Source organism: Oryctolagus cuniculus, chromosome 6, assembly GCF_051225735.1.
Source record: "Oryctolagus cuniculus isolate XC-2025 breed Fujian yellow rabbit chromosome 6, ASM5122573v1, whole genome shotgun sequence".
Taxonomy (NCBI): Eukaryota; Metazoa; Chordata; class Mammalia; order Lagomorpha; family Leporidae; genus Oryctolagus; species Oryctolagus cuniculus.
In genome coordinates, this window is record NC_142872.1 from 27,105,413 (window position 1) to 27,132,906 (window position 27,494).

At 41.7% G+C, this 27,494-nt stretch overlaps 1 protein-coding gene across 25 annotated transcripts in view; it reads right to left on the reverse strand.

Moving 5' to 3' along the window:
- FAM13B (family with sequence similarity 13 member B) overlaps nucleotides 1-27,494 on the reverse strand; it is a 97,490-nt gene that overhangs the window by 57,253 nt on the left and 12,743 nt on the right. For 5 of the 25 annotated variants that reach the window (XM_070076128.2, XM_008255067.5, XM_008255064.5 and 2 more), the window contains exons 2-7: nucleotides 14,435-14,601; nucleotides 12,710-12,901; nucleotides 12,061-12,273; nucleotides 8,021-8,198; nucleotides 7,577-7,718; nucleotides 2,425-2,520 (exon numbers count right to left, since the gene is read on the reverse strand). In XM_070076128.2, coding sequence (XP_069932229.1) covers nucleotides 2,425-2,520; nucleotides 7,577-7,718; nucleotides 8,021-8,198; nucleotides 12,061-12,273; nucleotides 12,710-12,866 — 786 coding nt within the window. In that variant the 5' untranslated portion in view covers nucleotides 12,867-12,901; nucleotides 14,435-14,601. The remainder of the gene's footprint in view (nucleotides 1-2,424; nucleotides 2,521-7,576; nucleotides 7,719-8,020; nucleotides 8,199-12,060; nucleotides 12,274-12,709; nucleotides 12,902-14,434; nucleotides 14,602-27,494) is intronic. The other 20 variants (XM_089335904.1, XM_051844251.3, XM_051844250.3 and 17 more) reach the window with 5 other exon arrangements.

Consider the following 27,494-nt stretch of genomic DNA (forward strand, 5'->3'; position numbering starts at 1 on the left):
CAGCTGATGGAAGATCTGTTTCTCACTCCCTATCTGTAACTCTGCCTTTCAAATAAACAAATAGAAGTAAAAACTGGGGTGGGCATTGTCCTGCAGCAGGTTAAGTAAGCTCTTGTTCACCCACTCCCATATCATAATGCCTAGGACTGAATCCCACCTCTATCTTCTAAACCAACTTCCTGTAACTGTGTCTGGGAGGCACAGATGATGGCCCTCAATTTCATTCCCTGCCATTCCATCCATGTGGGAGACTAGAATGGAGTTCTTGGTTCATGGATTCAGTCTGTCCAAGCCTCAGCTGTTGTAGGCATTTGGGGAAGGAACCAATGGATGGAAGATCTCCATCCCTTCTACCACTCTGGCTTTGAAATAAATAAATAAGTCTTTAAAAAAAAAAGAAAAAATTGGGGCTGGCACTGATTTGAGTGCCGGCTACTCCACTTCTGATCCAGCTCTCTGCTATGGCCTGGGAAAGCAGTAAGAGATGACCCAAATGCTTGGGCCATCCTACACTGCTTTCCCTGGTGCATTAGTAAGAGAGCTGGATCAGAAGTGGAACAGTGGCTGGCACTGTGGTATAGTGGGCCAGGCCTCAGCACCGGTTTAAGTCCCGGCTGCTCCTCTTCCGATCCAGCTCTCTACTACGGCCTGGGAAAGCAGTGAAGGATGACCCAAGACTGTGTGGATTTGCACCCACGTGGGAGACCTGAAAAACCTGGAATAATCTCCTGGCTTCAGATAGGCCCAGCTCCAGCAGTTGCAGCCATTTGGGGAGTGAATCAGTGGATGGAAGATCTGTCTCTCCCTACAATAAATAAAATCTTTTTTTTTTTTTTTTAATTTATTTGACAGGCAGAGTTAGACAGTGAGAGAGGGAGAAAGGTCTTCCTTCCGTTGGTTCACCCCCCAAATGGCCACTACAACCAGAGCTGCGCCAATCCGAAGCCAAGAGCCAGATGCTTCCCCCTGGTCTCCCACATGGGTTCAGGGGCTCAAGCACTTGGGCCATCCTCCACTGCCTTCCCCGGCCACAGCAGAGAGCTGGATTGGAAGAGGAGCAACCAGGACTAGAACCCGGTGCCCAAATGGGATGCCGGCACCGCAGGCGGAGGATTAACCGAGCGAGCGACGGCGCCAGTCCCAATAAATCTTCAAAAAAAAAAAAAAGGGAAAAAAGGGTGGAGCGGCTGGGTCTCAAAGGGGCACCCACATGGGATACAGGCGTTACAGGCAGCAGCTACACCACAGCACTGGCCTCCAAAAGAAATCTTAAAGATGGCCTTTTAAGCTGAGGTTAGACAAATATCTAGTCCATACATTTTTATGAGGAGGCACAACTACTTTAACATGTCACATACACACTTTTAAAAAATCAATTGTGGGGGAGGGGGCAGTGCTGTGGCACAGTGGGTAAAGCCACCACCTGCACTGATGGTGTCCCATATGGGCACCAGTTCAAGTCCCTGCTGCTCTATTTCTGATCCAGTTCTCTGCTATGGCCTGAGAAAGAAACAGAAGATGGCCTAAGTCCTTGCGCCCCACACCTAAAAACTTCTGGCTCCAGGTTTTGGATTGGCACAGCTCCAGCCGTGGTGGCCAACTGGGGAGTGAACCAGCAGATGGAAGCCCTCTCTCTGCCTCTCCTTCTCTTTCTGTGTAACTCTGGGACTTCTAAATAAACAAATTTTTTAAAAATTCAATTTGTGTCTACAGTCAGTAGTCCTTAGGAACTATGAAAGCCTTACAGTCAATTATATTGAATATATACTTAATTCAATAAGCTTTATGTAAATTTTTTAAAGACTTTATTTATTTGAAAGACAGAGTTACAGAGAGAGGTAGAAACAGAGTTCTTCCATCCACTGGTTTACTCCCCAGATGGCCGCAATGGCCAGAGCTGCGCCAATCTGAAGCCAGGAGCCTCTTCCGGGTCTCCCACGTGGGTGCAGGGGCCCAAGGACTTGGGACACCATCTACTGCTTTCCCAGGCCATAGCAGAGAGCTGGATTGGAAGAGGTGCAGCCTAGAACAGCTGGCACCCATATGGGATGCTGGCACTTCAGGCCAGGGCTTTAACCCACGGCACCACAGTGCCAGCCCCATGCTTTATGTAAATTAATTGATATTAAAGCAATATTTTTGCTAACAATTATCAACTAAGGTATGACATGAACCATAACCATGGGCTTTTCTTCCTCCCTCCATGCACCCCAACGTAATTTCCTGTGGTGAGAACTGACTCAATTATCTTCAGCAAGAATAAGAATTAAATAGAGTCAAATGCCCTCTAACCCCATACTAATCTCTTCTTGTCAATCTGACCTCCTGCTTATCAAGAACATTCTGCTCATAAATTATTTTTAATTTGTCCTATGTAGGCAGCTGCCTCAACTCCACTAATGGAAACCCCTCATCCATACTTACATCTCTTCTGTCTTTGACTGCTGTAATTCCCTTCTCTAGGGCCTCAGGAAATGCCTGATCTCCAGACTCCAGCTTGTGGAGAACGCTGCTACCTGCCTTCTCAAATGTATAAAGAAACATAATTATCACCTCCATCTTCAAGCCACTCTACTTGTTTCTCATTCATTTAAGGACCCATACAAAGTTCATTTGACTCTGGGTCATTTCTCAAACATTCCCTCCACTCATGATCTCCAGCCATCTCTCTCCTATTAATAAAAATTGAGAAGGTTCTAATAGTCAAGTATTTGCATTCATGAGATACAATTCCAAAAGAATATAGTGTTAGATAAATTCTGCTTCTTTCAAATATCAAAATCAGAAGGAGAAAAAAAAAAAAAAAGCAGCACTGCCAAGATGGGCCAGGACTGCCTGTATCTTTAAAAATACAGGTAAGAGGGGTGGACATTTGCCCTAGCAGTTGAGCCAAAGGTTGGGATAACCACATCCTCTACACAAGTGCCTGGGTTTGAGTCCTGGCTCTGCTCCCAGTTCCAGCGTCCTGCTAATACACACTCTGGGAGGCAGCAGGTGATAGGACCCTAACACTCACATGGAGAGTGGTTAGTTTCAGTTCCTGACTTCAGCCTGGTCCAACACTGGCTGTTGTAGGCATCTGAGGAGTGAACCAGCACAGGACGCACACATTCTCTCTCTCTCTGTTTCTCCCTGTCTTTTAAATAAATTAAAATGTAGCAGATATAAAAGTATGGGGGCTGGCACTGTGGCACAGATGGTTCAGACACTGCCTGCAGTGTCAGCATCCCATAGAAGTGTGAGCTTGGCCCAGGCCCAGCCACTGCAGTCACTTGGGTATGAATCAGCAGATAGAAGATCCCTCTCTGTCTCTCCTCACTCTCCAAAATGCTTTCTTTCAAATAAATAAAATCTTTTTTTAAAGATACAGGAATAAGAGGCCAGTGCCATGGCACAGTAGGTTAATCCTCCACCTGCGGCGCCAGCATCCCATACAGGCACGGGTTCTAGCCCCGGCTGCTCCTCTTCCAGTCCAGCTCTCTGCTATTGCCTGGGAAAGCAGCAGAAGATGGCCCAAGACCTTGGGCCCCTTCACCCCTGTGGGAGACCTGGAAGAAGCTCCTGGCTCCTGGCTTCAGATCAGCACAGCTCTGGCCAGTGCAGCCATTTGGGGAGTGAACCAACAGAAGGAAGACCTATCTCTCTGTAACTCTAACTCTGAAATAAATAAAATCTTTAAAAAAAAAAAAGATATCTTATTCCTGTATCAATAGCATTAAGTCATTTAGTATTTACTTGTAACCCACTTATAATCCAGAAATATAATAAAAACAGATTAAAAATATATCCATGTGATTTGCAACATGAGTTAAGATAATGAAATATACAAGTCTCTCAGAACCTAGCACACTAACTAATTTACTATGCATATTCTGTTTAATATGCCACCATCCTCTTCTCCATCCATGGCAAATTTGCAGAATTCAACATTACCTCCTGGTATTGCTTAATTTAACAACCATTCAACTTAATAAGTACGTAAAACAAAGCATATTTTGAGTGAACTTTTCTAGTGATTAAAAAAAGATGAAATAAATGTGAAATATATATATATTTATTTCAGTATACATAAATAAACCATAGAATAATAGAAATATCAGAGAACGCTATGACAGTATACAACATAATCAAGGCATACCATACAGACTATAAATAAAGCTAAAAAAGAAGAGAAAGGTGACAGGCAGAATTCCTCAATAAATGGAATACCTTTAAGACATTAAGGGTTTAAGGCATATCTATCTACTTTATCTACTTGTCCCTCTCTTTCTTTCCTTTCTTTTTTTTTTTTTTAATTTGAAAGGCAGAGTTACAAAGAGAGAAAGAGAGAGATCTTCCATCTACTGTTTCCCTTCCTAAATGGGCACAATGGCCAGGGCTGGACCAGGCCAAAGCCAGGAGCCAGAAGCTTCTTCCAGGTCTGCCACACGGGTACAGCGGCCTAAGTACTTGAGCCAACTTCTGTTACTTTCCCAGGCACATTAGCAGGGAGCTGGATTTGAAATGGAACAGCCGGTAGTCAAAACAGTTCCCACATGGAAAATTGGTATTGCAGGTAGCAGTTTAACTCACCATGCCACAATGCTGGCCCTGTCATTTCAAGTAACAGAAATATCAGTTTTTTTATTTTAAACAGGTTACTAAGTAAGGAACTGTATATGACCCTTGGAAACCTCCAAAAATATGTGCCAAAAGTTCCATGTAACACTGAGTTAGGTTATAAATTGTACCCATTTGATTTACTTTATACACATATATATGCACACATGCACGCATACACACACACATGAATATTTTTAAAAATGCACATTTCCCCATATTATGGTACATATACATAGAGGTAGGAGGTCCTTAAAAAATTTGTAGAAAATGTTCATTATGAAAAACTATGGATGGATCTCAAAAAATTTTTGCACACAAATCCTTATTTTTCATGAACTTTTTGAAGCACCCTGATGCGCGCACACACACACAGAATTTCAATCTCGGTTTACACATAAGTTATAATCAAGCATTTGTTACTATTCCTTTAAAGTCCATGATACCTTGGAGAACAAATCTCAAAAAGTAAAAAGCGTTACTCAAAAAGATGCATAAAAGCATAGCAATTCTTTTATATAAAAGCTGAGTTACTCAGAAAATAAAACTTCTAAACTCACATAATCAGATCCAAGAACTATCAGAACTTATACAAATCTGTATAATAATCTACTGTTCAAAAGATGCTGCTTTATCACTGCAAATGAAAGGCTGAAACCCAAATGGGCATCACTCAATAGTGTGACCACCCAAATCCGTACACATCTGACCATGATAGGTGGAGCTACTAAATATTCTATCAGATATAAACCAAGACTATTCTGGGAAAAGCAGAATGTATATCACTTTTCCAACTGGGGACTGTTAGTATACATCAAATAAATTATAAGGTTCTACCAGGACAATAAGGAAACTATACACATGCTCTCTACATTCTATTAGGAAAAGATCTCCAGGGGCCAGTGCTGTGGCATAACAGATTAAGCTACCACCTTCAGCATCAGCATCCCATACAGGCACTGGTTCGAGCCCTGCAGCTCTACTTCAAATCCGGCTCCCTGCCAATGCACCTGAAAAAGCAATGGAACATGGCCCAAGTGTTTGGGCCCTCAAAACCACACAGGTGACCCAGCTGAAGCTCCCAGCCCCAGCTCCCAGCTCCTGGCTTCGGCCTGTCCAGCCATAGCCACTGTAGCCATCTGGGGAGTGAACTTGCTACTTCTGACTTTCCAGCTCTGTAACTCCACCTTTCAAATAAATAAATAATCTTAAAAAAAAAAAAATCTCCAACATTCACTGCTGATATAAAACAAGGTAAAAAATAGCAGCATATGTAGTATACCACTTTACTGTTTAAAAAAAGGTAAAATATTTACTTTTTTTTTTCCATTTAAAAACTGTGGGTATGGGGCCGGCACAGGTTAATGCCCTGGCCTGAAGCGCTGGCATCCCATATGGGCTCCGGTTCAAGACCCGGCTGCTCCATTTCCAATCCAGCTCTCTGCTATGACCTGGGAAGGCAGTGGAGGATGGCACAAGTCCATGTGGGAGACCTGGAGGAAGCTCCTGGCTCCTGGCTTCGGATCAGCGCAACTCCAGCCATTGCGACCAGTTGGGGAGTGAACCATAGGATGGAGGACCTCTCTCTTTCTCTCTGCCTCTCCTCTCTCTGTATAATTCTGACTTTGAAATGGATAAATAAATCTTAAAAAAAAAAAAAAAAAAAACTAAGGGTAAGCATTTAAGAAACAATGGGGAGGACGGGGAAAAAAATTGGTTATTTAACACAAAAAGACATTTTGCTGTACATTTTATTTTTCAAAATTACTAAATTATTAACCAATATTTAAAACGTAGCAGCTCCACCCCACAATCAAAATATCATAGTTTTTAACCTAATAAAAGATTTCTGGGGCCGGCACTGTGGTGCAGCAGGTTAATGCCCTGGCCTGAGGCGCCAGCATCCCATATGGGCACCAGTTTGAGACCTGGCTGCTCCACTTCTGATCCAGCTCTCTGCTGTGGCCTGGGAAAGAAGAAGATGGCCCAAGTCTTTGGGCCCCTGCACCAGCATGGGAGACCCAGAAGAAACTCACGGCTCCTGGCTTTGGAATGGCACAGCAGCTCTGGCCGTTGCATCCAACTGGGGAGTGAACCATAGGATAGAAAACCTCTCTCTCTCTCTCTCTCTCTCTCTCTCTCTCTCTCTGCCTCTCCTCTCTCTGTGTAACTCTTTTAAATAAATAAATAAATCTTTAAAAAAAAAGTTTGCTGACAAACAATTTCACTTAAGTATGGAAGAAAACCCCCCCAAAAGACCTAAATCACAAATTCTATACTGCATGATTCTAGACTAATACAGCTTTATAATGAACTGCAATTCCTCAGCGTTAAGATTCCCATTTGATAAGGGGAGAGTAAGTAAGATACTTGCATAATCTCAATAACCAAGGCATAGCAGTAACAACAAGAGATCACAACACAGCCTCAGAAATGGGCTTTAATATTCTAAAGTTACTAGAATTAAAAAGTATCAGCAACCCAACCTAGTAATCTCCAAATGCTTCCCATTAATGGCAACAATGACACTACTACATTGATATGCTAGGTTAGTCAAAAACATTTCAAATTTTTCTAAGTTCAGACTGAATCTTTCCCTTAAATTTCTCACCCTTTACGTACACTGACCAGTGCTAGCAGTTTCTTTGCAAAAACCAAAATCACACTATACTTGCAAAATAAACAATGCCTAAGTTAGGAAAAAAAAAAAAAAAGGCACATAAAACCCAAAAACCTTTACCACACAGAAGTACTCTGATTGCAATGCCTTTTCCTTATTACCCAAATTGAAAACAAGAAGTTGTTCAGAAATAAAAAGTTCTCATCCATACACTATATAGATGTGTTACCACCTGATTAAATAAACAGAACTATTTCTAGTTCAGTATCTAAATTCCACATTAAGTTTGTGTCAACCCTTTAAGAGACTATTCTTAAAAAATAAGTCTCTCTTCAAATACATTAAAAATACTCTCACCTGTTCTGTAATGGAACTCAAATCATTTGATGAAAACTCTTCCTCTTCGTTCTCAAAAAACCCATAGTAATTTTCCAGAAGTCCAGCCATTATCCGGCTCACTATTTCTTGCTCTTTCATATCTTCCACATCTGTATAAATGCTAAGAATGAAAGTTCAAATGAACTGAGAGTACCTAAATCAATCATAGGTAGATTTAGGAAACAACTGGAATCACTTCATGAACCTAAGCAATTTATGTCATCATTCTGTGTCTCATTTTCCCATCTGAAAAGCCTACCTAACTAGAACCCTTTTTCACATAAATGCTGAGATTAATACGATGTACTATAAAAAACAACGGTACGGTACATCAAATAACCCATGATTCTTGGAAGACAATATACTGATTCTATTTTACAAACAAAATTTTTAAAATTAAACAAAAATTGTCAAATAACTCACTGGAAGACATCTGGACCAAAGACAGCAGCCAAAGAATTCGCAGACCAAATTTCTTCATGATGTGAAGCTACATTGGCTAAAAATCTACACAGAAACTTTAATAAACTGTAATTAACAGGTGGAAGCTGTTGCAAGAGGAACTTCAATTTTCTTCCAAATTCATCTTCATTATTATAATCTATAAAAGATAATGACAGGTCTTTTTAATGAAGTAAAAAAGTAAGGCTCAGATACTCTGCCAGGTTCACATCACTCCACCCACATCACCTTTTTACTTCAACAATTTAAAACCTCTTCACTTCCTCTACCAGAGGCCAAATGCCTTCAGGCTTTGCATTTCACTTATTAAATGGGAGAAAAGTTGGAAAGGAGGAGGTAAAGAAAAGGAACTAAAACCCTCAACTGCTGGAGGATGTTTTCCTCATCTATTACTCACTGGCCCCAATTCTCTCTGTACTGTCTCTTGCATGACTGTACCTGTATTTTCAAACTAGCGCCAACTAGAAGAAGTCAAAAGACATTGGCCATGCCAGTCAACAAGAACTACTATGAGCAAAGCAAAAACACAATTTGATGGACTGATATCACTATCAGTGATATTTTTCCACTTAAATGAACTGAGAAAATAAGAAAAGAACAGGGTGACAGAGTGACTTTTTTCTTCCCCTAATATCTAGAAGGTCTTGCATTCCACATCTTTCTCCTCTAAACTGATGGTACTCTCTTATCAACTGGAGTTTATCACAGAAGCCAGGGCTTGTGTTTATCATGTCAGTGAGTTCTCACAAACAGAAACTCAGCCTCCATCAACCCCACTGCTTAATGAGGGCCACTTTAAGAGAGGTAATTTCACAGAGGTGCTCTCAAAATGGGGGAATTTTTTGCTTCAACAATTAATTCAATTTTATTTCATTTTGTATTTTTCTGCAGGTTCTTAAAATTAATTTACAGAAACATTCTCGGTAAAAAGTTACAGTCATAATATTGGCCATCTCTGCAAAATAACAAAAGTCTACAGTTTATCAGGAAAGGCTACATAGAGTCACATGAGTTTTACTTAAAATTTAGCATGTAACCCGTAACAATCTTTCTATACTTTCTACTATTACCAACAATCCATTCAAATACACCAGCACTTTGACTTTACAACTGGATGGAACATTTCTTGGATTAACACTTCTTAAATCACTGTCTCTGTAACTGGTGAAAAAATTTTAACAATCTAAGCTTAGAGCAGAAAAAGGTTACTTTTAATAATCTTTGGGCGGGTATAATGGCCCAGCAGGCTGGGCTGCTGCATGCAACATCAGCATCCCATCAGAGTGCCAGTTCAAGTCCTGGCTATTCCACTTCCAATCCAGCTCCCTGCAAACTCACCTGGGAAGACAGTGGAAGACGGCTCATATACTTGGGCCCATCCCTTCCATCCACTTAGGAAACTTGGATGGAATTCTAGGCTTCTCGATCATTTGTCTCCCCAAATGAGTGGATGAAAGATCTCTCTCTCACTGACCGCTCCCCTCCAACCCCAGTCCTGTCTCTCCCTCTTTCAAATTAACAAATCTTTTAAAAAATAAAACGGGGCAAGCATGTGACACAGCGGGTTCAACTCCCTCTGCCTGGGACACCAGCCCATATCAGAGCATCAGTTTGAGTCCCGGATGCTCCGCTTCCAATCTGGTTCCAAACTCATGTTCCTGATAAAGCAGCAGAGGATGGTCCAAGTACTTGGGTCCCTGTCACCCATGTGAGAGACTCAGATGGAGTTCTTGGCTCCTGGATTCATCCAGGGCTGGGCCAGGCCACTTTGGCAATTAGGCAGTGAACCAGCATATGGAAAGTATTTCTCTCTCATATTGTCACTCTTTCAAATAAAACCCTAAAAAAAAATCATATGTATGAACTAAAACATGCAAGCAATCCATATTATCAATGGTGACTACAGCAACACTGACAAATTCTACCAAACATGTTTTCCAAATCTGTATGTTAGATCATCATCTAACATACCCATCTTCTCGTTTAAGATTTTTTTAAAAATTTATTTGAAAGGCATATTTACACAGAAACAAAGAGAGATCGTCTATCTGCAGATTCACTCCCCAAAAGCCACAACAGCCAGGGCTAAGCCAGGCTGAAGCTAGCAGCCTAGAGCTTCTGAGTAGTCCACGTGGGCGCAAAGGCCCAAGTACTTGGGCCTCCTGCTGCTACTTCCCCAGGTGCACAGCAGGGAGCTAGATCAGAAATGGAGCACCTGGGTCTCAAACCAGCACCCATATAGGATACAGATGGAAGCTTAACCTGCTAAGCCACAATGCCGGAGCTTCTGGCTCCTGCCTTCTGCCTGGCACAGCCCTAGCCATTACAGACATTTGGGGAAATAAAGCAGCGGATAGAACACCTGTCTCTCTGTCTCTGTAACTCCACCTTTCAAATAAATAAATCTTTAAAAAGTAAAATTTTAAAATTAAACAAAAACAACAGTGAGGCCAGTGCTACGGCATAGCATGTAAAGCTGTCACCTATAGCTCCAGTATCCCATTGCTGGGCTGCTCCACTTCCAATCCAGCTTCCTGTTAATGTGCCTAGGAAAGCAGCAGAAGACAATTCAAGTGCTTGGGCCCCTGCCATCCATGTGGGAGGCCCAGAGTTCCTGGCTCCTGGCTCTCTGCAACTCTGCCTTTCAAATGAACAGTTAAATCAAAACAAAACAAAACAAAAACAGTACTTATAGGGATCCAAGCAATTGCCATTCCCTCAACTAGACTAGATGGTCCCTTGCCAGCACTGCCCACATAATGGGTTAAGTCTCTGCTTGCAACGCCTGGTCCCATACTGAAGTGGCTGCTCCACTTCTGATCCAACTCCCTGATACTGCACTTGAGAAGGCACAAGATGGCCCAAGTACTTGGACCCCTCTACCCACGTAAGAGACCCCACAGTTCCTGGCTCCTGGCTTCGGCATGGCCCAACTCTGAACACTGCAGCCACTGGGGGAGTGAACCAATGTACGGAATATACCTTTTTGTCTCTCCCTCTGTGCTAACTCTACCTTTCAGATAAAAATAAAACTTAAAGATTTATTTTTTAAAAAGTAGAAAATAATAAATCACTGATATACTACACATACTAATTAACACCAGAGTAAGGGGCTGGTGCTGTGGTGCAGCAGATAAAATCACTGCCTATAGAACCAGCATACCATATGGGCACCAGTTCAAGTCCCGTCTATTCCACTTCCAATCCAGCATCCATGCTATGTGCCTGGGAAAGCAGCACAAAGTGGAAGATGGCCCAAGTACTTGAGCCCCTGCTACCTCATGGGAGACCTGGATGAAGCTCTTGGTTTCAGCCTGGCCATTGCGGCCATTTGGGGAGTGAACTAGGGGATGGGAGATCGATCGATCGATTGATCGATCTCTCTCTCTCTCTCTGCCATTTGGGGAGTGAATTAGGGGATGGAAAATCTCTGTCTCTCTCTCTCTGCCTCTCCCTCTTTGTAACTCTGCCTTTTAAATAAATAAATAAATCTTCTTAAAAAAAAAAAAAAAAGAGTAGCACAGTGGAAGCATGCTGGGCCCATGACCCAGAGGCCTAAGGATCAAAACCATCCTCAGGTTGTTGTGGTACAGCAGGCTAGCTAAGCCACTGCTTACAGCACTGGCAGCTGATATGAGAGTGCCAGTTTGAGTTCTAGTTGCTCCACTTCCAATGCAGCTTCCTGGTAATGCACCTGGGAAGGCAACAAATGGTGACCAAAGTTTTGGAGCCCTGCCTCCCATGTGGGAGACGTAGATGGAGTTCCTGGCTCCTGGTTTCAGCCTGGCCCAGACACAGCTGTTGTGGCTATTTGAGGAATGAACCAGCAAATAGAAGATTCTCACCCCCTCTCTCCCTCCCCGTCTCTCCCTTTCTTTCTGTCACTCTGCCTTCCAAATAAACAGACCTATTTTTAATTAAATAAAAAAAAAGTTATCGGAAAGTACTCTGAAATTATTAATGAATGACTGAAATGACTGATAAGAATCAAATTATATTACCTTGAGAAAGCTGCATCAAGTGAATATGCAAACTGCCAGGGATAACAGGTTCAGGAAGTTCTTGAAGGAAAAACCTAAGAAGACTAATAGCTGAGGGAACATCTGCTTCCTTAACCAAATCCACCTCTTCTCCACTGTCATATCTCTGCCGAAGCCACTCCACTGTCTCAGCATTTCCATTGACTTGAAAAAGTCCTTGTTGCTCCAGACCTCCTACATTAGTTCAAGGCAAACATTAAATAAGCTACAACTTCAACTATTTGACCATATATATTCATTCTCCAATCAACTTAAAATATTCATTCTTTTGGAAAGCCTTTGTTGGCTCCCCTGATCTGGCTAAAGACCTTCAAATTACACGCCTAGAAGCATACTATCTTTATTCTAAGGGATATTATATTTTATCCCACCCCTTATTAAAAATATTCCTGTCACCCCTACCAAAAAATGTTCTAGGCTGGGCAACCATCACATCTAGTATAAGAATTTAAGTAAAAAACATTAGAACGTTAAAAAGAGCGTCTATATTGTTTTCCCTATGTTTTGAACTTTCCATACTAAAAAGAAAAAATTTAAAAATCCAAGGTCAAAAAGGGTAAGTTGTGTTTATCAAAACAAAAGCTAGCCCTCAAAGTAAGGAAACGTATACCATGTTCCTCAATATAGTCCACAACGTGGCGGACTATGAACGGAACCTCATTGTCTGGATGTCCTCCCTGCTGCAGCTCATCAAGTGGAATTCCAAATATTTTGTTAGCAAGAACGGAGTTGCAGTTACTCAAGGAAGGGGAGGAGCTCTTCCTCATATCTTTTTTGCAGCCAGAAATCAAAGCTGTCTTTTCTGCCAAATGAAAGACAAAAAAAAAAAAAAACTATAATGATTAACAGGTGGCAATATGACTAAATACATTAAAGAAAAATGCTTTACACCTGAATGTGCGCTGTTTAATATGTTCCAGTTAATCAGGTCTACAGTTTTATCTAAGCATTCTCTTTCTTATGAATAGTTCTGAATGTTCCCTCTAGTGTTTGCATTTTAACAACAATAGCAAAATTAACTATCCAAAATTTAGGAAGGGACATTAATTTCCCAAAGACAAATTTAAGGGCAAATGTGACTCCAAGGAGACCTTTACTGACCAAGTTTGTAACAACACACCTAAAGATGATAAGAACAATCCATTTCCGGACACTGCTACATAAAAGCTCATCTAACCTCTTAATTCATAAACACCCATACCGGAAAGAATCACTTTTAATAAGATGATTGTCTAAAAATCCCTTTTTACAAATGATGAATTAGTATGAACAAGATTAATCAGTTATTTGTGCACAACAGCTGTATACATTTTTATTTAGAAAAAAAGGAAATTTTTCAGTTTTAAATAATATTTAATAAGCTAGGTCCTTTATCAACACTGCTGCTTCATAATTATTCAAAATAAAATTTTCCAACCAGTCTAATTCAGAAGAATAAGGAATTCTGATCGGCAAATAAGCCATGGGAGAAAACGACATCTCAGATGAATAAGCCTATTATCTAAGCATCTACTATCTAAAGTATAAAAAAAGAAAACTTCTTAAAAGCTGATAATGAGGCCGCCGTGGCTCAATAGCTAATCCTCCACCAGCGGCACCGGCACACTGGGTTCTAGTCCCAGTTGGGGGCGCCGGATTCTGTCCCGGTTGCCCCTCTTCCAGGCCAGCTCTCTGCTGTGGCCCGGGAGTGCAGTGGAAGATGGCCCAAGTGCTTGGGCCCTGCACCCCATGGGAGACCAGGAGAAGCACCTGGCTCCTGCCTTTGGATCAGCGCGATGTGCCGGCCGCGGCGGCCATTGGAGGGTGAACCAACGGCAAAAGAAGACCTTTCTCTCTGTGTCTCTCTCTCTCACTGTCCACTCTGCCTGTCAAAAAAAAAAAAAGCTGATAATGAAAAAAATGACACCAACTGGTCTTTTCTCACCACCCCACAGAGAAACTTCTTTTCCCATTGACAGTGGAAGATAGTAGATGACAAACATAAACCTAGTCAAAATTATAAACTTTACAGAAATAAGGCCCACTGGATCACGTCTATACCGAAGGGATCCAGAGTGTCACTGTATGACTGGAAAACAATCCAGCCAACTTGCAGAAATACTAGAAATTAACATAGGAACAACAAATGCCTTAACTTTACATACTGTTAGACAAGCAACATCCATACTTCAACATATCTGTGCCAGCTAATTACTACAAAACATCAAGTTAATAATCAAATAGCAGCTACAAGAATAAATAATGCTTTTTTAAAGGGGTCAGGTAGCTACAAGGAACAAACTTCAAAATCTGAGGCTAAATGGAGTATGGAATAGCTTCCACTGTGGAAACTTACCTTTGAGCACTTAAACACCTAAGTTTAAAAAATGACTTGTGCACCTGCTACCCTCACTGAGCAAGCATTCTTTTGTCATTTATGGCTGTTTGAGATTATGGCAGAAGATAAGCCTGTAGTTCCTCATTGAAGAAACGCAGAACTCGATCAGTACTTCAGCAGTTAATCTAGAAGAAAAAAGCAATTATTTTAATCTCTCAGAACTTCTTCAACTGTGAGAAAACAACAAAATAATGATTTAGGATGTTACCTATATTGAAAGGCATACTTCCCATCAAAAATCTGTCTGTAACCAAGTCAAAGACAAATTCTTCAAGAGTTTCAAAACATGATGATTAAGCTGGGTAAGAATCCTCCTGCTGACAATAAACAAAGGGACTACAAAGGGCATTCTTTGGCAATTTTCAGGGATTACACCATTCAAGTAATCCGTTCTTCTCAACGGATCCTTCATTTGTACACATTCTATCCCACCCCATTTCTTCATTTCCTCATATACTCAAAACTAAGCATTAAGTATTTTCAGGAGATCAAAGGAGGTATCAAAGGTTTACTTTAAGCTCAGAAATGTACTTATGTACTTTTTTTTAAAGATTTATTTTATTTATTTGAAAGACAGAGTTACAGAGAGAGGTAGACAGAGAGAGAGGTCTTGCAACCGTTGGTTCACTCCCTAGATGGCTGCAAAGACCGGAGCTGAGCCAATCCGAAGCCAGGAGCTTCTTCCAGGCCTCCCACGTGGGTGCAGGGGCCCAAGGAATTGGGCCATCTTCTACTGCTTTCGCAGGCCATAGCAGAGAGCTGGATCGGGAGAGGAGCAGCCAGGACTAGAACCACTGCCCATGTGGGATGCTGGCACTTCAGGCCAGGGCTTTAATCCGCTGAGCCACAGCACCAGCCCCTACTTATGTACTTTTACTTTCATCTTTTCTTTGCAAATAACATACTTGTTTTCTGAGCTTTCTGATTTGCAGAAACAATAGCACATCCTGGGAAGGAGCAGAAAGAGAAGGAGGGCAAAGACTTAGACTCAAATACCAACTCAACCATTTTGCAGATATCCAAGCCTGAAAACTTTACATGTCTCTGAGCCTAGATTTCCTTATATAAAATAAATATGCCTATATAGCTAATTTTCATTGGACTAACATGCACATAATAAGTGGATAGTGAACCAGTTATCTCTCTATTCTGTGCATAAGGCTCAAAGACTAGCAAACAGGCTAGGAAGGGAGGAAAATACTTGTTTGCCAATGTTTTTAATATTTGCTGTCATCCTCTGTGGAGTCTAGCTATCTATTAACAACTCTTTGAATAAGCTCAGTAAGCTACACTGCAATGCTCTGCCCAAGAAGCTTCACTAACGCGAAAGAGTGATATCACCCACCGTGTTCCAAAAATCTTATTAGTAACATTCACCTCCAAAAGGAACACTTAAAAACTAAGAAGGAAAACCACATTCCCACAACAAATCTTTTACTACATGATTAATTCCAAAACATCCTGAAATGCCTGCTAGAACATGCAGTTCACCTACATGTCTATTCATCTGAAAAACAACTTCAAAGTTAGAATAAAGATGTTTTATAGGGCAGGTGTTGTAGTGCAGAGGGTTGAGCTACCACCTTCAGTGCCAGGAGCCTGCTATTTTATCTCATGTCCTCTATTGCACCTAACCTCTAACTATACATAACCTGAAAAGCTAATCTTTGTTAAGGTGATGCTGGATAGGAATCTACTGATTCATCAGCAAAAGTTCATCCTCACTACTAGAAAAACAATCCAGTACAAAAATCTTTCAGGTGGCCAGTGCTGGGGCTCACTTGGCTAATCCTCCACCTGAGGCACTGGCACCCCAGGTTCAAGTCCCAACTGGGGTGCCAGATTCTGTCCCGGTTGCTCCTCTTCCAGTCCAGCTCTCTGCTGTGGCCCAGGAAGGCAGTGGAGGATGGCCCAAGTCCTTGGGCCCTGCACCCCATGGCAGACCAGGAGGAAGCACCTGGCTCCTGGCTTCGGATCGGCACAGCTCTGGCCGTAGTGGCCATTTGAGGGTTGAACCAATGGAAAAAGGAAGACCTTTCTCTCTGTCTCTCTCTCTCACTAACTCTGTCAAAAAAAAAAAAAAAAATCTTTCAGGTGACGAGTTTCTCTGTATCCTGAAGAACACTGATGATAATGGCCAGATTTGTGCCACAGTGGGTTAAACCACCACTTGCAACACTGGCATCCCATATTAGCACAATTAGCTCCCTGCAACTGTGCCTGGGAAAGCAGCAGAAGATAGTTCAAGTGCTTGGATCCCTGCCACCCGCATGGGAGAGACCCAGACAGAATTCTAGGCTACTGTGGCTTGGCCCAGACCAGTCTTTGTAGCTATTTGGGGAGTGAACTAGTACATGGAAGATCTCTCTCTCTCTCCCCCTCTTTCCCCTGCCCCTGCTTCCCCATAACTCTGGTTTTTCAAAAACAAATAAATATTTTTTAAATTAAAGAGATAACAGCAAGCAGCAGTTAGCAGTAACTGAGAAGTTTAGGTACTTCACAACTTACATATATTGAAAAGGTGTTATTATAACCTTTATTTTAACCGAACACTGCATAAAGGTTCACCAATTAACCCACAACCCACCCAGTTCATAAGGATCAGAGACAGAATTTGAATCCAAAGAATCTGACTCCCAAAGTTCTCATCTTACTTATTTACACCTCTCTATTTAAGTCCTCAAAATTTACAGTACCACAGAATCCTTTATTTTATCTCCAGCTGGCCCTAAAGTTAGGAAGTGACATACTCCTAACATGCTAACAGGAGCTTGAGCCCCCAGCTAATTACTCACTTAGGACCTCTATCTACAGCACACTAAGAGGACTTAGACTGGAGATCAGCCCAACATATAGAATTTATTAAACTGCAGAGTAGTTTTTTTTGTTTTTTTGTTTTTTTTTAAGATTTATTCATTTGAAAGGCAGAGGAACAGAGAAGCTGAGGCTGAGGCAGGGAGCGGGTGGAGGGGAGACTGTCTTCCAACCACTGGTTCACTCCCTAAAAGGCCATCGGCTAGACCTGGGTGGATCTGAAGCCAGGAGCCTGGAGTTTCTTCCAGGTCTCCCACAAGGGGGGGCCCAAGGATTTGGGCCGGCCATCTTCCACTGCTTTCCCAGGCTATGGCAGTGAGCTGGATCAGAAGTGGAGTAGTTGGGACTCGAACTAGCGTCCATGTGGGATGCCGGCACTGCAGGTGGCAGCTTTGGTGGCTTTATCCACCACACCACAGCACCAGATCACACAGACTGGTTTTTGACATTAATAATTCCACCCCTTTTCAGGTGTTTTTGTTTTTTGGTTTTTTTGGTTTTTTTTTGGACGAGCAGAGTTAAACAGTGAGAGAGAGAGAGACAGAGAGACAGAGAGAAAGGTCTTCCTTTTTCCGTTGGTTCACCCCCCAAGTGGCCTCTACGGCCAGCACGCTGTGCTGATCTGAAGCCAGGAGCCAGTTGCTTCCTCTTGGTCTCCCATCCGGAGCAGGGCCCAAGGACCTGGGCCATCCTCCACTGCCTTCCCAGGTTTTAATCATTCAAATACTTCCTTAACATCTGTAGTGAACTGAATAATGACCCCCCCCCCGGCCCCGCCCAAAACAAAACAAAAAAAAGAAACCCTCATGTCCCACGACTTGGAAAGAGTCTTCACAAATGTAATGAGTTAAGGATTCCAAGATTAAATGACCCTAGAATGAGGAAGGGCCTGAATCCAACAACCGGTGTTGTTATAAGAAAGAAGACATAGAGAGAGAGACAGAGAGAGAGAGAGAGCGCGCATGTGCCATGTGAAGATGGCAACACAAAATGGGCTACACTACTAGAAGCCAACAAATGTCAGCAGTCACCAGAAGCTGGAAAAGGCAAAGGATTCTGCCCTAGAATCTTTAGAGGGAGATCTGCAACACCCTGATTTTAACTTCTGGCCTCCAAAACTGTGAGAGAACACTTCCTACAATTTTCATGTCTTTCAGTTTGAGGTAATTTGTCATGGAAGCTCTAGAAAACTAATGCCACACTTAAGCTAGAATATCAGTTTCCCAAAAAGAGAGGGGCTGGCATTGTGGCACAACAGGTTAGGTTGCCACCTGGGATACCCACATCCCCCTGTGAATGTCAGTTCAAGTACCAGCGACTCTGCTCCCAGTGAAACTTCCTACTGATGTGCATCCTGGGAGTCAGCAGACATTGCCTCAAGTACTTCTGTCCCTGCCATCCATGTGAGAACTGAATGGAGTTCCAGGCTCCTGGCTGTGGCCTGGCTTAGCTATGGCCACTGCAGTCATTTGGGGAGTGAACCAATGATGAAAGATTGCTCTCTCACTCTGCCTTCCAAATATATATTTTTTGACAGAAAAAGAAAACAACAGCATGCACCTCAAAGAGTAGTGAAATATAACCTAACAGATAGAAACAATGAAACACAAAGAAATAAGTTATATAAAAGGCTTGACAGAAAATACAATGTGAAGACTTTCAAAACAACCAGAGATTTCCAAAAGCATAGTGTTACTATAAATCAGAACAGAGAAATTATTTTAAATACAAGTGACAGCTGCCTAGCATAGTGGTATTGAAAAATAGGAAATCACATTGAATTTTACATCACAAACTTTGGCATGAGACAAGACATATCAAAGGCAGACTAACAAGACATATCAAAGGCGTAGACTAACCCTTCACCTGAGGGACCAGCATCCCATATGGGTGCTGGTTCTTCTCAGCTGCTCCTCTTCCAACCCAGCTCTCTGCTATGGCTTGGCAGAGCATAGGAAGATGGCCCAGGTGCTTGGGCTCCTGCACCCATGTGGGAGACCCACAAGAAGCTCCTGGCTCCTAGCTTCGGATCAGCCCAGCTCTGGCCATTGCGGCTATTTGTGGAATGAACCAGAGGATGGAAGACCTTTCTCTCTGTCTCTCCTTCTCTCTGTCTATAACTACCTCTTATGTAAATAAATAAATAAATAAATAATCTTTTTTTAAAAACTGATTAAAATAATGGCATTAAATACTAAGTATCGGGTCTGGCGCTGTGGCACAGCGGGTTAATTTCCTGGCCTGAAGCGCAGGCATCCCATATGAACACCGGTTCTAGTCCCGGCTGCTCCTCTTCTGATCCAGTTTTCTGCTATGGTCTGGGAAAGCCCAAGTCCTTGGGCCCCTGCACCAGCGCGAGAGACCTGGAAGAAGTTCCTGGCTCCTGGCTTCGGATCAGTGCAACTCAGGCCATTGCTGCCAACTGGGGAATGAACTATCGGATGGAAGACCTCTCTCTCTCTCTTTCTCTGCCTCTCCTCTCTCTGTGTAACTCTTTCAAATAAATATTTAAAAAATAAATAAATAAATACTAAGTATCAATAAAGCCAGGTGACGGGTACACTCAGAAAAAGCTACCTTCATAAACCAGCAGTCAACCTTAGCTCTGCTAGGGATAGAGGTACTTCTGTACTCCATTCAATTTCATTTCCATTAACCACAAACACAGCTTTCTTAATAATAAACAATCTTTAAATTTTATATACCTAATAAAATTAGTAATGAGGAGCCTTTAAAAAAGGAGAACACTAACATCAATACCAAATAGAATTAACTGAGCTCTTAAGACATGCTAGGAACTATCTTGAGAGCTTTAAATCTACCAAACTCAGGGGCCAGCAAGGTGGCATAGTAGTTTAAACCACTACTTGCAACACCAACATCCCACATCAGAGTGACAATTGTAGGTCCAATAGCTCCACTTCCAATCTAGCTCCCTGCTCAATTGCCTGGGAAACCAGCAGAGGATGGCCCAGTGCTTGGGCCCCTGCCAGCCACATGGGAGTCCTGGATCGAACTCCTGGCCATGGCTGTTGCAGCCACTGGGGAGTGAACCAGCAGATGGCAGAGCTCTCTCTCTGTCTCTCCCACTCTGTCTTTCAAAGAAATAAACATTTAAATAAATATCAAACTAATCTGAAACTTACTACTATCTTGTGGAGGTGATTTCATCATATCCACTTCACTGACAAGAAAACACAAAGAAAGCTTTCTGAGGTGACAGAAATTTTCTGTTATAACTGTGGTAGTCATGGTGGTTACACATTGAACACGTTGGCTAAACTAAGTGAATATTGTTTAAATTGGTGAATGCTTCATACACAAACCATACCTTAATAAAGCTAAAATTATCAATAAAGAAGTAAAGGGATATTATCACTTTAAAATATTAATATCAAACTTTTATAAAAGCATATAACATTTTAAAAATACACCTTTCTACCACCAAATAAAAGGATTTATTTTAACTATATCTCAAGAACGTACTCTGTTTGGTACCACTATGCTATCTAGCACATCCAGAAATTACTAAATTTTCTATGTAGCCTAACTAATACAGAACTAAAGTTTCTCTTAAGACTAAAAATTTTAAATGCCAGTATAGTCTCCCCAAAGCAATTTAACAAAACACTGTGATAGTAAAGTTAGATCTGCAATATGTTAATAAAGGCTTACTGTTTTACAAATAAAGCAATGGTAAGAGCACCCTCTGTCAACATAAATTGTTATTTACCTTCAAATGGAATAGCAAGGAGGAACAAGCTCACTTTTGCCCAAAATGCTTTGACAAAATAGGATACAATTCACACAAAATGGCTGAAAAGAGTTATCTCATTAATTGTTAAAGCCAAAAAAAGGTAAATAAATCCCTATAGCACTGGTATGCAAAAGAAATAAATGCTAGAAAGGAACTGGGTCTCAATAAAGATAATAAAACTTTAGGAACAGAGATTTAAGTTTGCAAACTATTGCTGCATCTGGCTCTTTACCACTGAAACTGAACTAAAGGAAAATAAATTTATCCCTACGCTACACATTTAGCTTTCCACTAGATAGAGCTCTAAATTACTGAAGCCAAAGAAAATGCACATTTCATTTTAAATGAGCAAGGATAATACTACAAAAGCTGCCAACATGCTAAGCAGTGGTTCCTTCCTGGCCTGAAATTGACAAAAGCATAATGTCAGGCAACTTAACAGAAAGGCTAAACAGAAAACCTCAACAGCATATAAATGAATCTGTCAAATGTTTATAGGTGTTATTTCAACACAAAAGCATCAAATCATTTAAATCTATAAACTTCATACTGACTTTGTCATTTAAGATATGAGGTAAAGCTAAATTCAGAACTGAAAACTATAAAGTTATTAAATTAAAAGGAACTCTGCTCATATTACTCAAAATTGAGAATTTTTCTACTTTAGAAAACAAAACAGGGGTAGACATTTGGCCTAGTAGTTAAGATGCCAATGGGGGTGGGGGGTCACTGCTGTGTGTAGTGGATAAACCCACCACCTGCAGTACCGGCATCCCATAAGGGTGCTGGTTCAAGTCCAGGCTGCTCCACTTCAGATCTAGCTCTCTGCTGTGGCCTGGGAAAGCAGTAAAAGATGGCCCAAGTCTTTGGGCCCTGCACCCACGTGGGAGACCCAGAAAAAGCACCTGGCTCATAGCTTCAGATCAGCACAGCTTCAGTCACTGCAGACAACTGGTGAGTGAACCAGCAGATGGAAGACCTCTTCCCTCCCTAACCACCCCCCCACCATTAACTCTTTCAAATAAATAAAGAAATCTTTAAAAAAAGATGCCACTTGGGACACTTAGATCCCAAATCCCACATCTGAGTGTCCCGGTTCAAGTCCTGGCTCTGTTCTCAATTCCAGCTTTCTGCTAATGGGCAATCTGAGAGGCAGGTCATGGCTCAAGTAATCGGGATTGAGATCCAAGCTCCCTGTTTCAGCTCTCAGGCTGGGCTGCTTGTAGTCTTCTGGGGAGTGATCCAAAGGATGGGAGCAGATACCTGTCTGTCTCTCTCAAATTAATTTTTTTAAAAAGGAAAGAGTATAAACTATTTCCTGCAACAAGAAAATATTAGTATCCCCATGCATAAGGATTTATTTTATTGATTTATTTTTCTGAAAGGCAGAGTTACAGATAAAAGAGACAGAGAAAGATGTTCCATCCACTGGTTTACTCCCCAAATAACCACAAGGACCAGGGCGGGCCAAGCTGAAGCCAGGAGCCAGGAACAACTTCTGAGTCTCTCATATGGTGGCAGAGGCCTAAGGACTTGGGCCACCTTCTGTTGTTTTTCCAGGCATATTACCAGGGAGCTAGATCAGAAGTGAAGCAGCCAAGACTCAAACCAGTGATCATAAGGGATGTCGGAGCTGCAGGTTACAGCTTCACCCGCTGCAGCACAAAAACACCAGCCCCATCTTTGTGCATTTTAATGTACTACTTAAAAAGCAATATTCTGCGCTGATTCTATAAAATTACAATGAACAATGTAATCAAGCATATTTTGTAGGACTACAGTTGCTAAATCGTGACTCCAGATTAGAGAACACACACATTTCACAGATCACAACCACTCAATGTAAAGCATTTCACGTAGACAACTCATCATTCCTCTTATTCAAAGTATTCAGATAGAAATTGGTTGTCCCTGGAAATAACCAGGTGGCAAATTGCCTGGCTAGTACTGAGAAACTCTCAAAAGGGTTTCATGGCCATGGCCAATTATTTTATAACCTCCAACCATGATTTCAAGGTATTCAAATCAAAACAAAATTAACGAAATCAAGTAACAGGATAAGATCCCCTGTGACAAAGCCCTCTCATCTATGTTCCTAACTATCTCTTTAATACTAAAATCTAATGCACAGTCCCCTGCACAAAACTCAACTGTTTCCCAGTGCCTAGAGCTCTAAACTCCATTTCTGATCAGAAAAAATAAATAAATAAATAAGCACATACCCCCACATAGGTATTTCTAAAGTTATGAACAATTTACTGGTATATTACATAAATGAGAAACATACATAAAAGCTACATTTTAAGACATTACAAAATAAATAGAAACATCAATTTTGATACTACACACACACACACCCCACACATACAGCTCATCCTGCCTATGCAAAACAACAGCACCTCACTTTCCAGTCTAATAACCCATAGTACTGGTTTTTCCAACTTCAACTGTGTATCACAATCATCTAGGGAAGAGGAAGGAGCTATTCAATTCACATATGACAGAGCCACAACTCAAATCTAGCATTCATGAGAGTCTAGCCTGTATATTTAACAAGCTCTTCAGGTGATTATAATTTTTTTCTATTTACTTGAAAGGGAGAGTCAGACCTCTCCCATGCAGTGGTTCATTGTCCAAATGCCCACAACAGCCAGAGCTGTGCCAGGACAAAACCGAGAACCTAGAACTCCATCAGGGTCTCCCATGTGGACAGCAGGGACGCAAGTGCTTGACCTAACACTCCTGCCTTACAGGGTGCACATCAGCAGGAGATGGAATTGTAAGCAGAGCTGTGACTCAAATCTAGGCACTGCACTGTGGAATGGTAAACATCCCAAAGGGAATCTTAATCACTCTACTTGGTGATTAAAAAGCATACAAAGTTTCAGGAACCTCTACAAGATAAGCTCTCAACTCCTTTTTACTGCCTACAAACAGTAAATCTCCTTTCCTGTCACTCTTCTACCTCTCGCTACTCTTCAGCAACACTCAACTATTAAGTCCACAGTCCACACTTTCCAAGACCTTGCACATACCGTTTCTGTGCTTGGAGCCCTAAACACCATGACCAAGGATGACCAACTCCATCTTGTTCAAGAAACTTCGACTGCTCTTCAGGTTTCAACTCCACCTTCTATCATCAATCCTCATGACTTTCTGGGGTAGACATTTCTCCTTCTCTTGTGCTATTATGTACCTCTCACCTTTTTATCAATTAACCACAGAATTTAAAAGCATGTCTGTGTCTCATATGAGAAACAAAAACAAAAGATTTATTTTACACATTCACTTGGAAACCAGACACAGGGTGGTGTTGGCATCTGGCCTACTGTGTTAGGATTCCTGCATCAGAGTGCTCAGGTTCAAGTCCTGGCTCCACATTCAAGCTTCCTGCTAATGAATACCCTGGGAGGCAGCAGGCGATGGCTCACATAGAAGGATCCCTGCCACTGCGATCACAAGGGAGACCTGGATTGAGTTCTTGGTTTCTGGCTTCAGACCAGCCTAGCCCCAGTCACTGCTGGCATTTGGGGAGTGAACCAGCAGATGCAATGCCTTTCAAATTAAAAAAAAAAAAAAAAAAAAAAAAAACAGGAAAGGAGTGGCAGAGTAATGCTTAATTGTACTGCTTAAGGTGTAAGGCAAAGGGACACTACAAATGCTTAGCTTCTGAATAAAGAAGCTTGCAGTGTGATACAGCAAGTTGGCTCCCAAGAGGTTCCCTTCTCCACCCTGCATTCCAATGTCCCCAGTCCACTTTTTTTTTTTTTTTTTTAATCATGATTTCCTATTAAGTAAAAGTAACTAGGGGCCAGCGCTGTGGCCTAAAAGGTTAAGCTGCTACTCGCAATGCCAGCATACCATATGGGTATCAGTTAGAGTCTGGGGTATTCCACTTTTGATCCGGCTCCCGACTAATGCACCTGGGAAAGCAGCAGCAGCAGATGGCCCAAGTGTTTGGGTCCCTGCTACCCCCATGGGACACCTGGAAGAAGCTCTTGGCTCCTAGCTTCAGCCTGGCCCAGCACTGGCCTTTGCAGCCATTTGGGGCGTGAACCAGAAAATGGAAGAGCTAAGCCAGGCCACAGCCAGGAGCCTGGAACTCCATTCAGTTCTCACATGGATGGCAGGGACAGAAGTACTTGAGGCAATGTCTGCTGACTCCCAGGATGCACATCAGTAGGAAGTTTCACTGGGAGCAGAGTCGCTGGTACTTGAACTGACATTCACAGGGGGATGTGGGTATCCCAGGTGGCAACCTAACCTGTTGTGCCACAATGCCAGCCCCTCTCTTTTTGGGAAACTGATATTCTAGCTTAAGTGTGGCATTAGTTTTCTAGAGCTTCCATGACAAATTACCTCAAACTGAAAGACATGAGAAGTGTCTTTATTTGAAAGGTGGAGACACAGAAGGAAAGAGAGGAGCTCATGGCTTTAGCCTGGTTTACCCCTGGCTGTTTTGGCCATGTGGGAAGCAAATGAGCTGACCAAAGATCTCTCTTCAATGCCTTTCAAGTAAATAAATCTTTTAAAAAAAAAAAAGTCATTGAAATATATGAAGCCATGAAGAGGGTAATTCATAAAGCACTTAATCATTTTGCAGTTGCTGTTCAAAGATGATTACTCAAACACTAGAATACTCCTTCTCAATTGAAAAATAAGATTAATACTTTCAAAGTTATCCTACAACCAACCATAATATGTCTGCTTTTCCTATTTAAAAACTTCCTATTTTTGCTAATTTGACCTCCTTTACCTTTCTAAATTTTTAATCCAGTAATACTGGTACTTGTTCCAAATTAGGACATCAAAGTACCTCCTTGTTCCTCCTCCCCCACCCTACTGGGGAAAAACATATATATATATGTATATATATATAATATATGGCACATATTCCATAAATCACTAAGTGGCTTTCCATTTTCTTATTTTTCAACTACACAGAACAGCAGCTTGACACACAAAGGCTAAATACACAAGTATTTTTAAGAACAGGTAAATGGGCCGGCGCCGTGGCTCAATAGGCTAATCCTCCGCCTACAGTGCCACAGTCCCAGTCGGGGCACCGGATTCTGTCCCGGTTGCCCCTCTTCCAGGCCAGCTCTCTGCTGTGGCCTAGGAGTGCAGTGGAGGATGGCCCAAGTGCTTGGGCCCTGCACCTGCATGGGAGACCAGGAGAAGCACTTGGCTCCTGCCATCGGATCAGCGCAGTGCGCTGGCCACAGCGGCCATTGGAGGGTGAACAAACGGCAAAGGAAGACCTTTCTCTCTGTCTCTCTCTCTCATTGTCCACTCTGTCAAAAAAAAAAAAAAAAAAAAACAGGTAAATGGAAGTAAACTGTTTTCCATTCTTCTATTCCTTAAAAACCAAATAATGGAAACTTGACAGATCTCAGAAAACTTCAAAACCAAAGTAAGAGATAAGAATCTTACACATCATACACTCAAGGGAATATATACCAGAAGCTAGCTAATAACATACCATAAAAGCTGCTAGATTTGCCTCTCCAGTAAAATCTAGTAAATGCATTAAATTATCTTGTCAGCCCACCACATCTTCCTGAACCTAAGTCATGCTGGACCTGAAACCCTCCTTTTCATCACCTCTCACTCAGGTAACATCTTCAGAGGGGCTTTCTCCAGCCCACTCAATCTAATCGTCTCACTAATTCCTCACAGGGAATATCACCCCTTGACTCCAGTTTTATTAAATATTCATTTCTATGTTTAATGTCTTCTCTCTTTTTTTTTTTTTTAAGATTTATCTATTTATTTGAAAGGCAGAGTTAAAATGAGAGGCAAGGAGAGGGAGAGAGATCTTCCATCTGCTGGTTCACTCCCTAAATGACGCAATAGCTGGAGCTGGGCCAAACCAAAGCCAGGAGCCAGAAACTTCTTCTGGGTCTCCCACGTGGATACAGGGCCCACGTACTTGAGCCATCTTCCATTGCTTGCCCAGGCACATTAGCAGGAAACTGGATCACAAGTGGAGCAGCTGAGACTCAAACCAACACACATACGGGATGTTGGCCCACTACACTATAGCGCTGGCTCCTCATTGTCTGTTTCTACCAACAGAGCACCAGCTCCCTGAAATCCACTGCTTATTTGTTTTTTTTTTTAAGTCTTTTGAAAGTATAATTTAAATGGCATAAAATCCACTAATTTCCAGTGTAAAATTCACCATTTTCAAATATGTAAATATTTGTACTAAGTTTACAGCATTATGCAACCATCCCCCATAACTGCTTTTTACTCTTCCATGTAGCTCTAGCACTTAGGAGCTAAATAAATATCTGATTAATGAATAAATACATCTGCTAATGAGTTATATAATCCCATTACTATGAATTTATATTAGTGTACCAAGTGCAATTAACTGCTACACTAAAACAGCCCTTGTTACATTAAATTCCAAATATGCTTTATTATTTCCATTTCTAATCT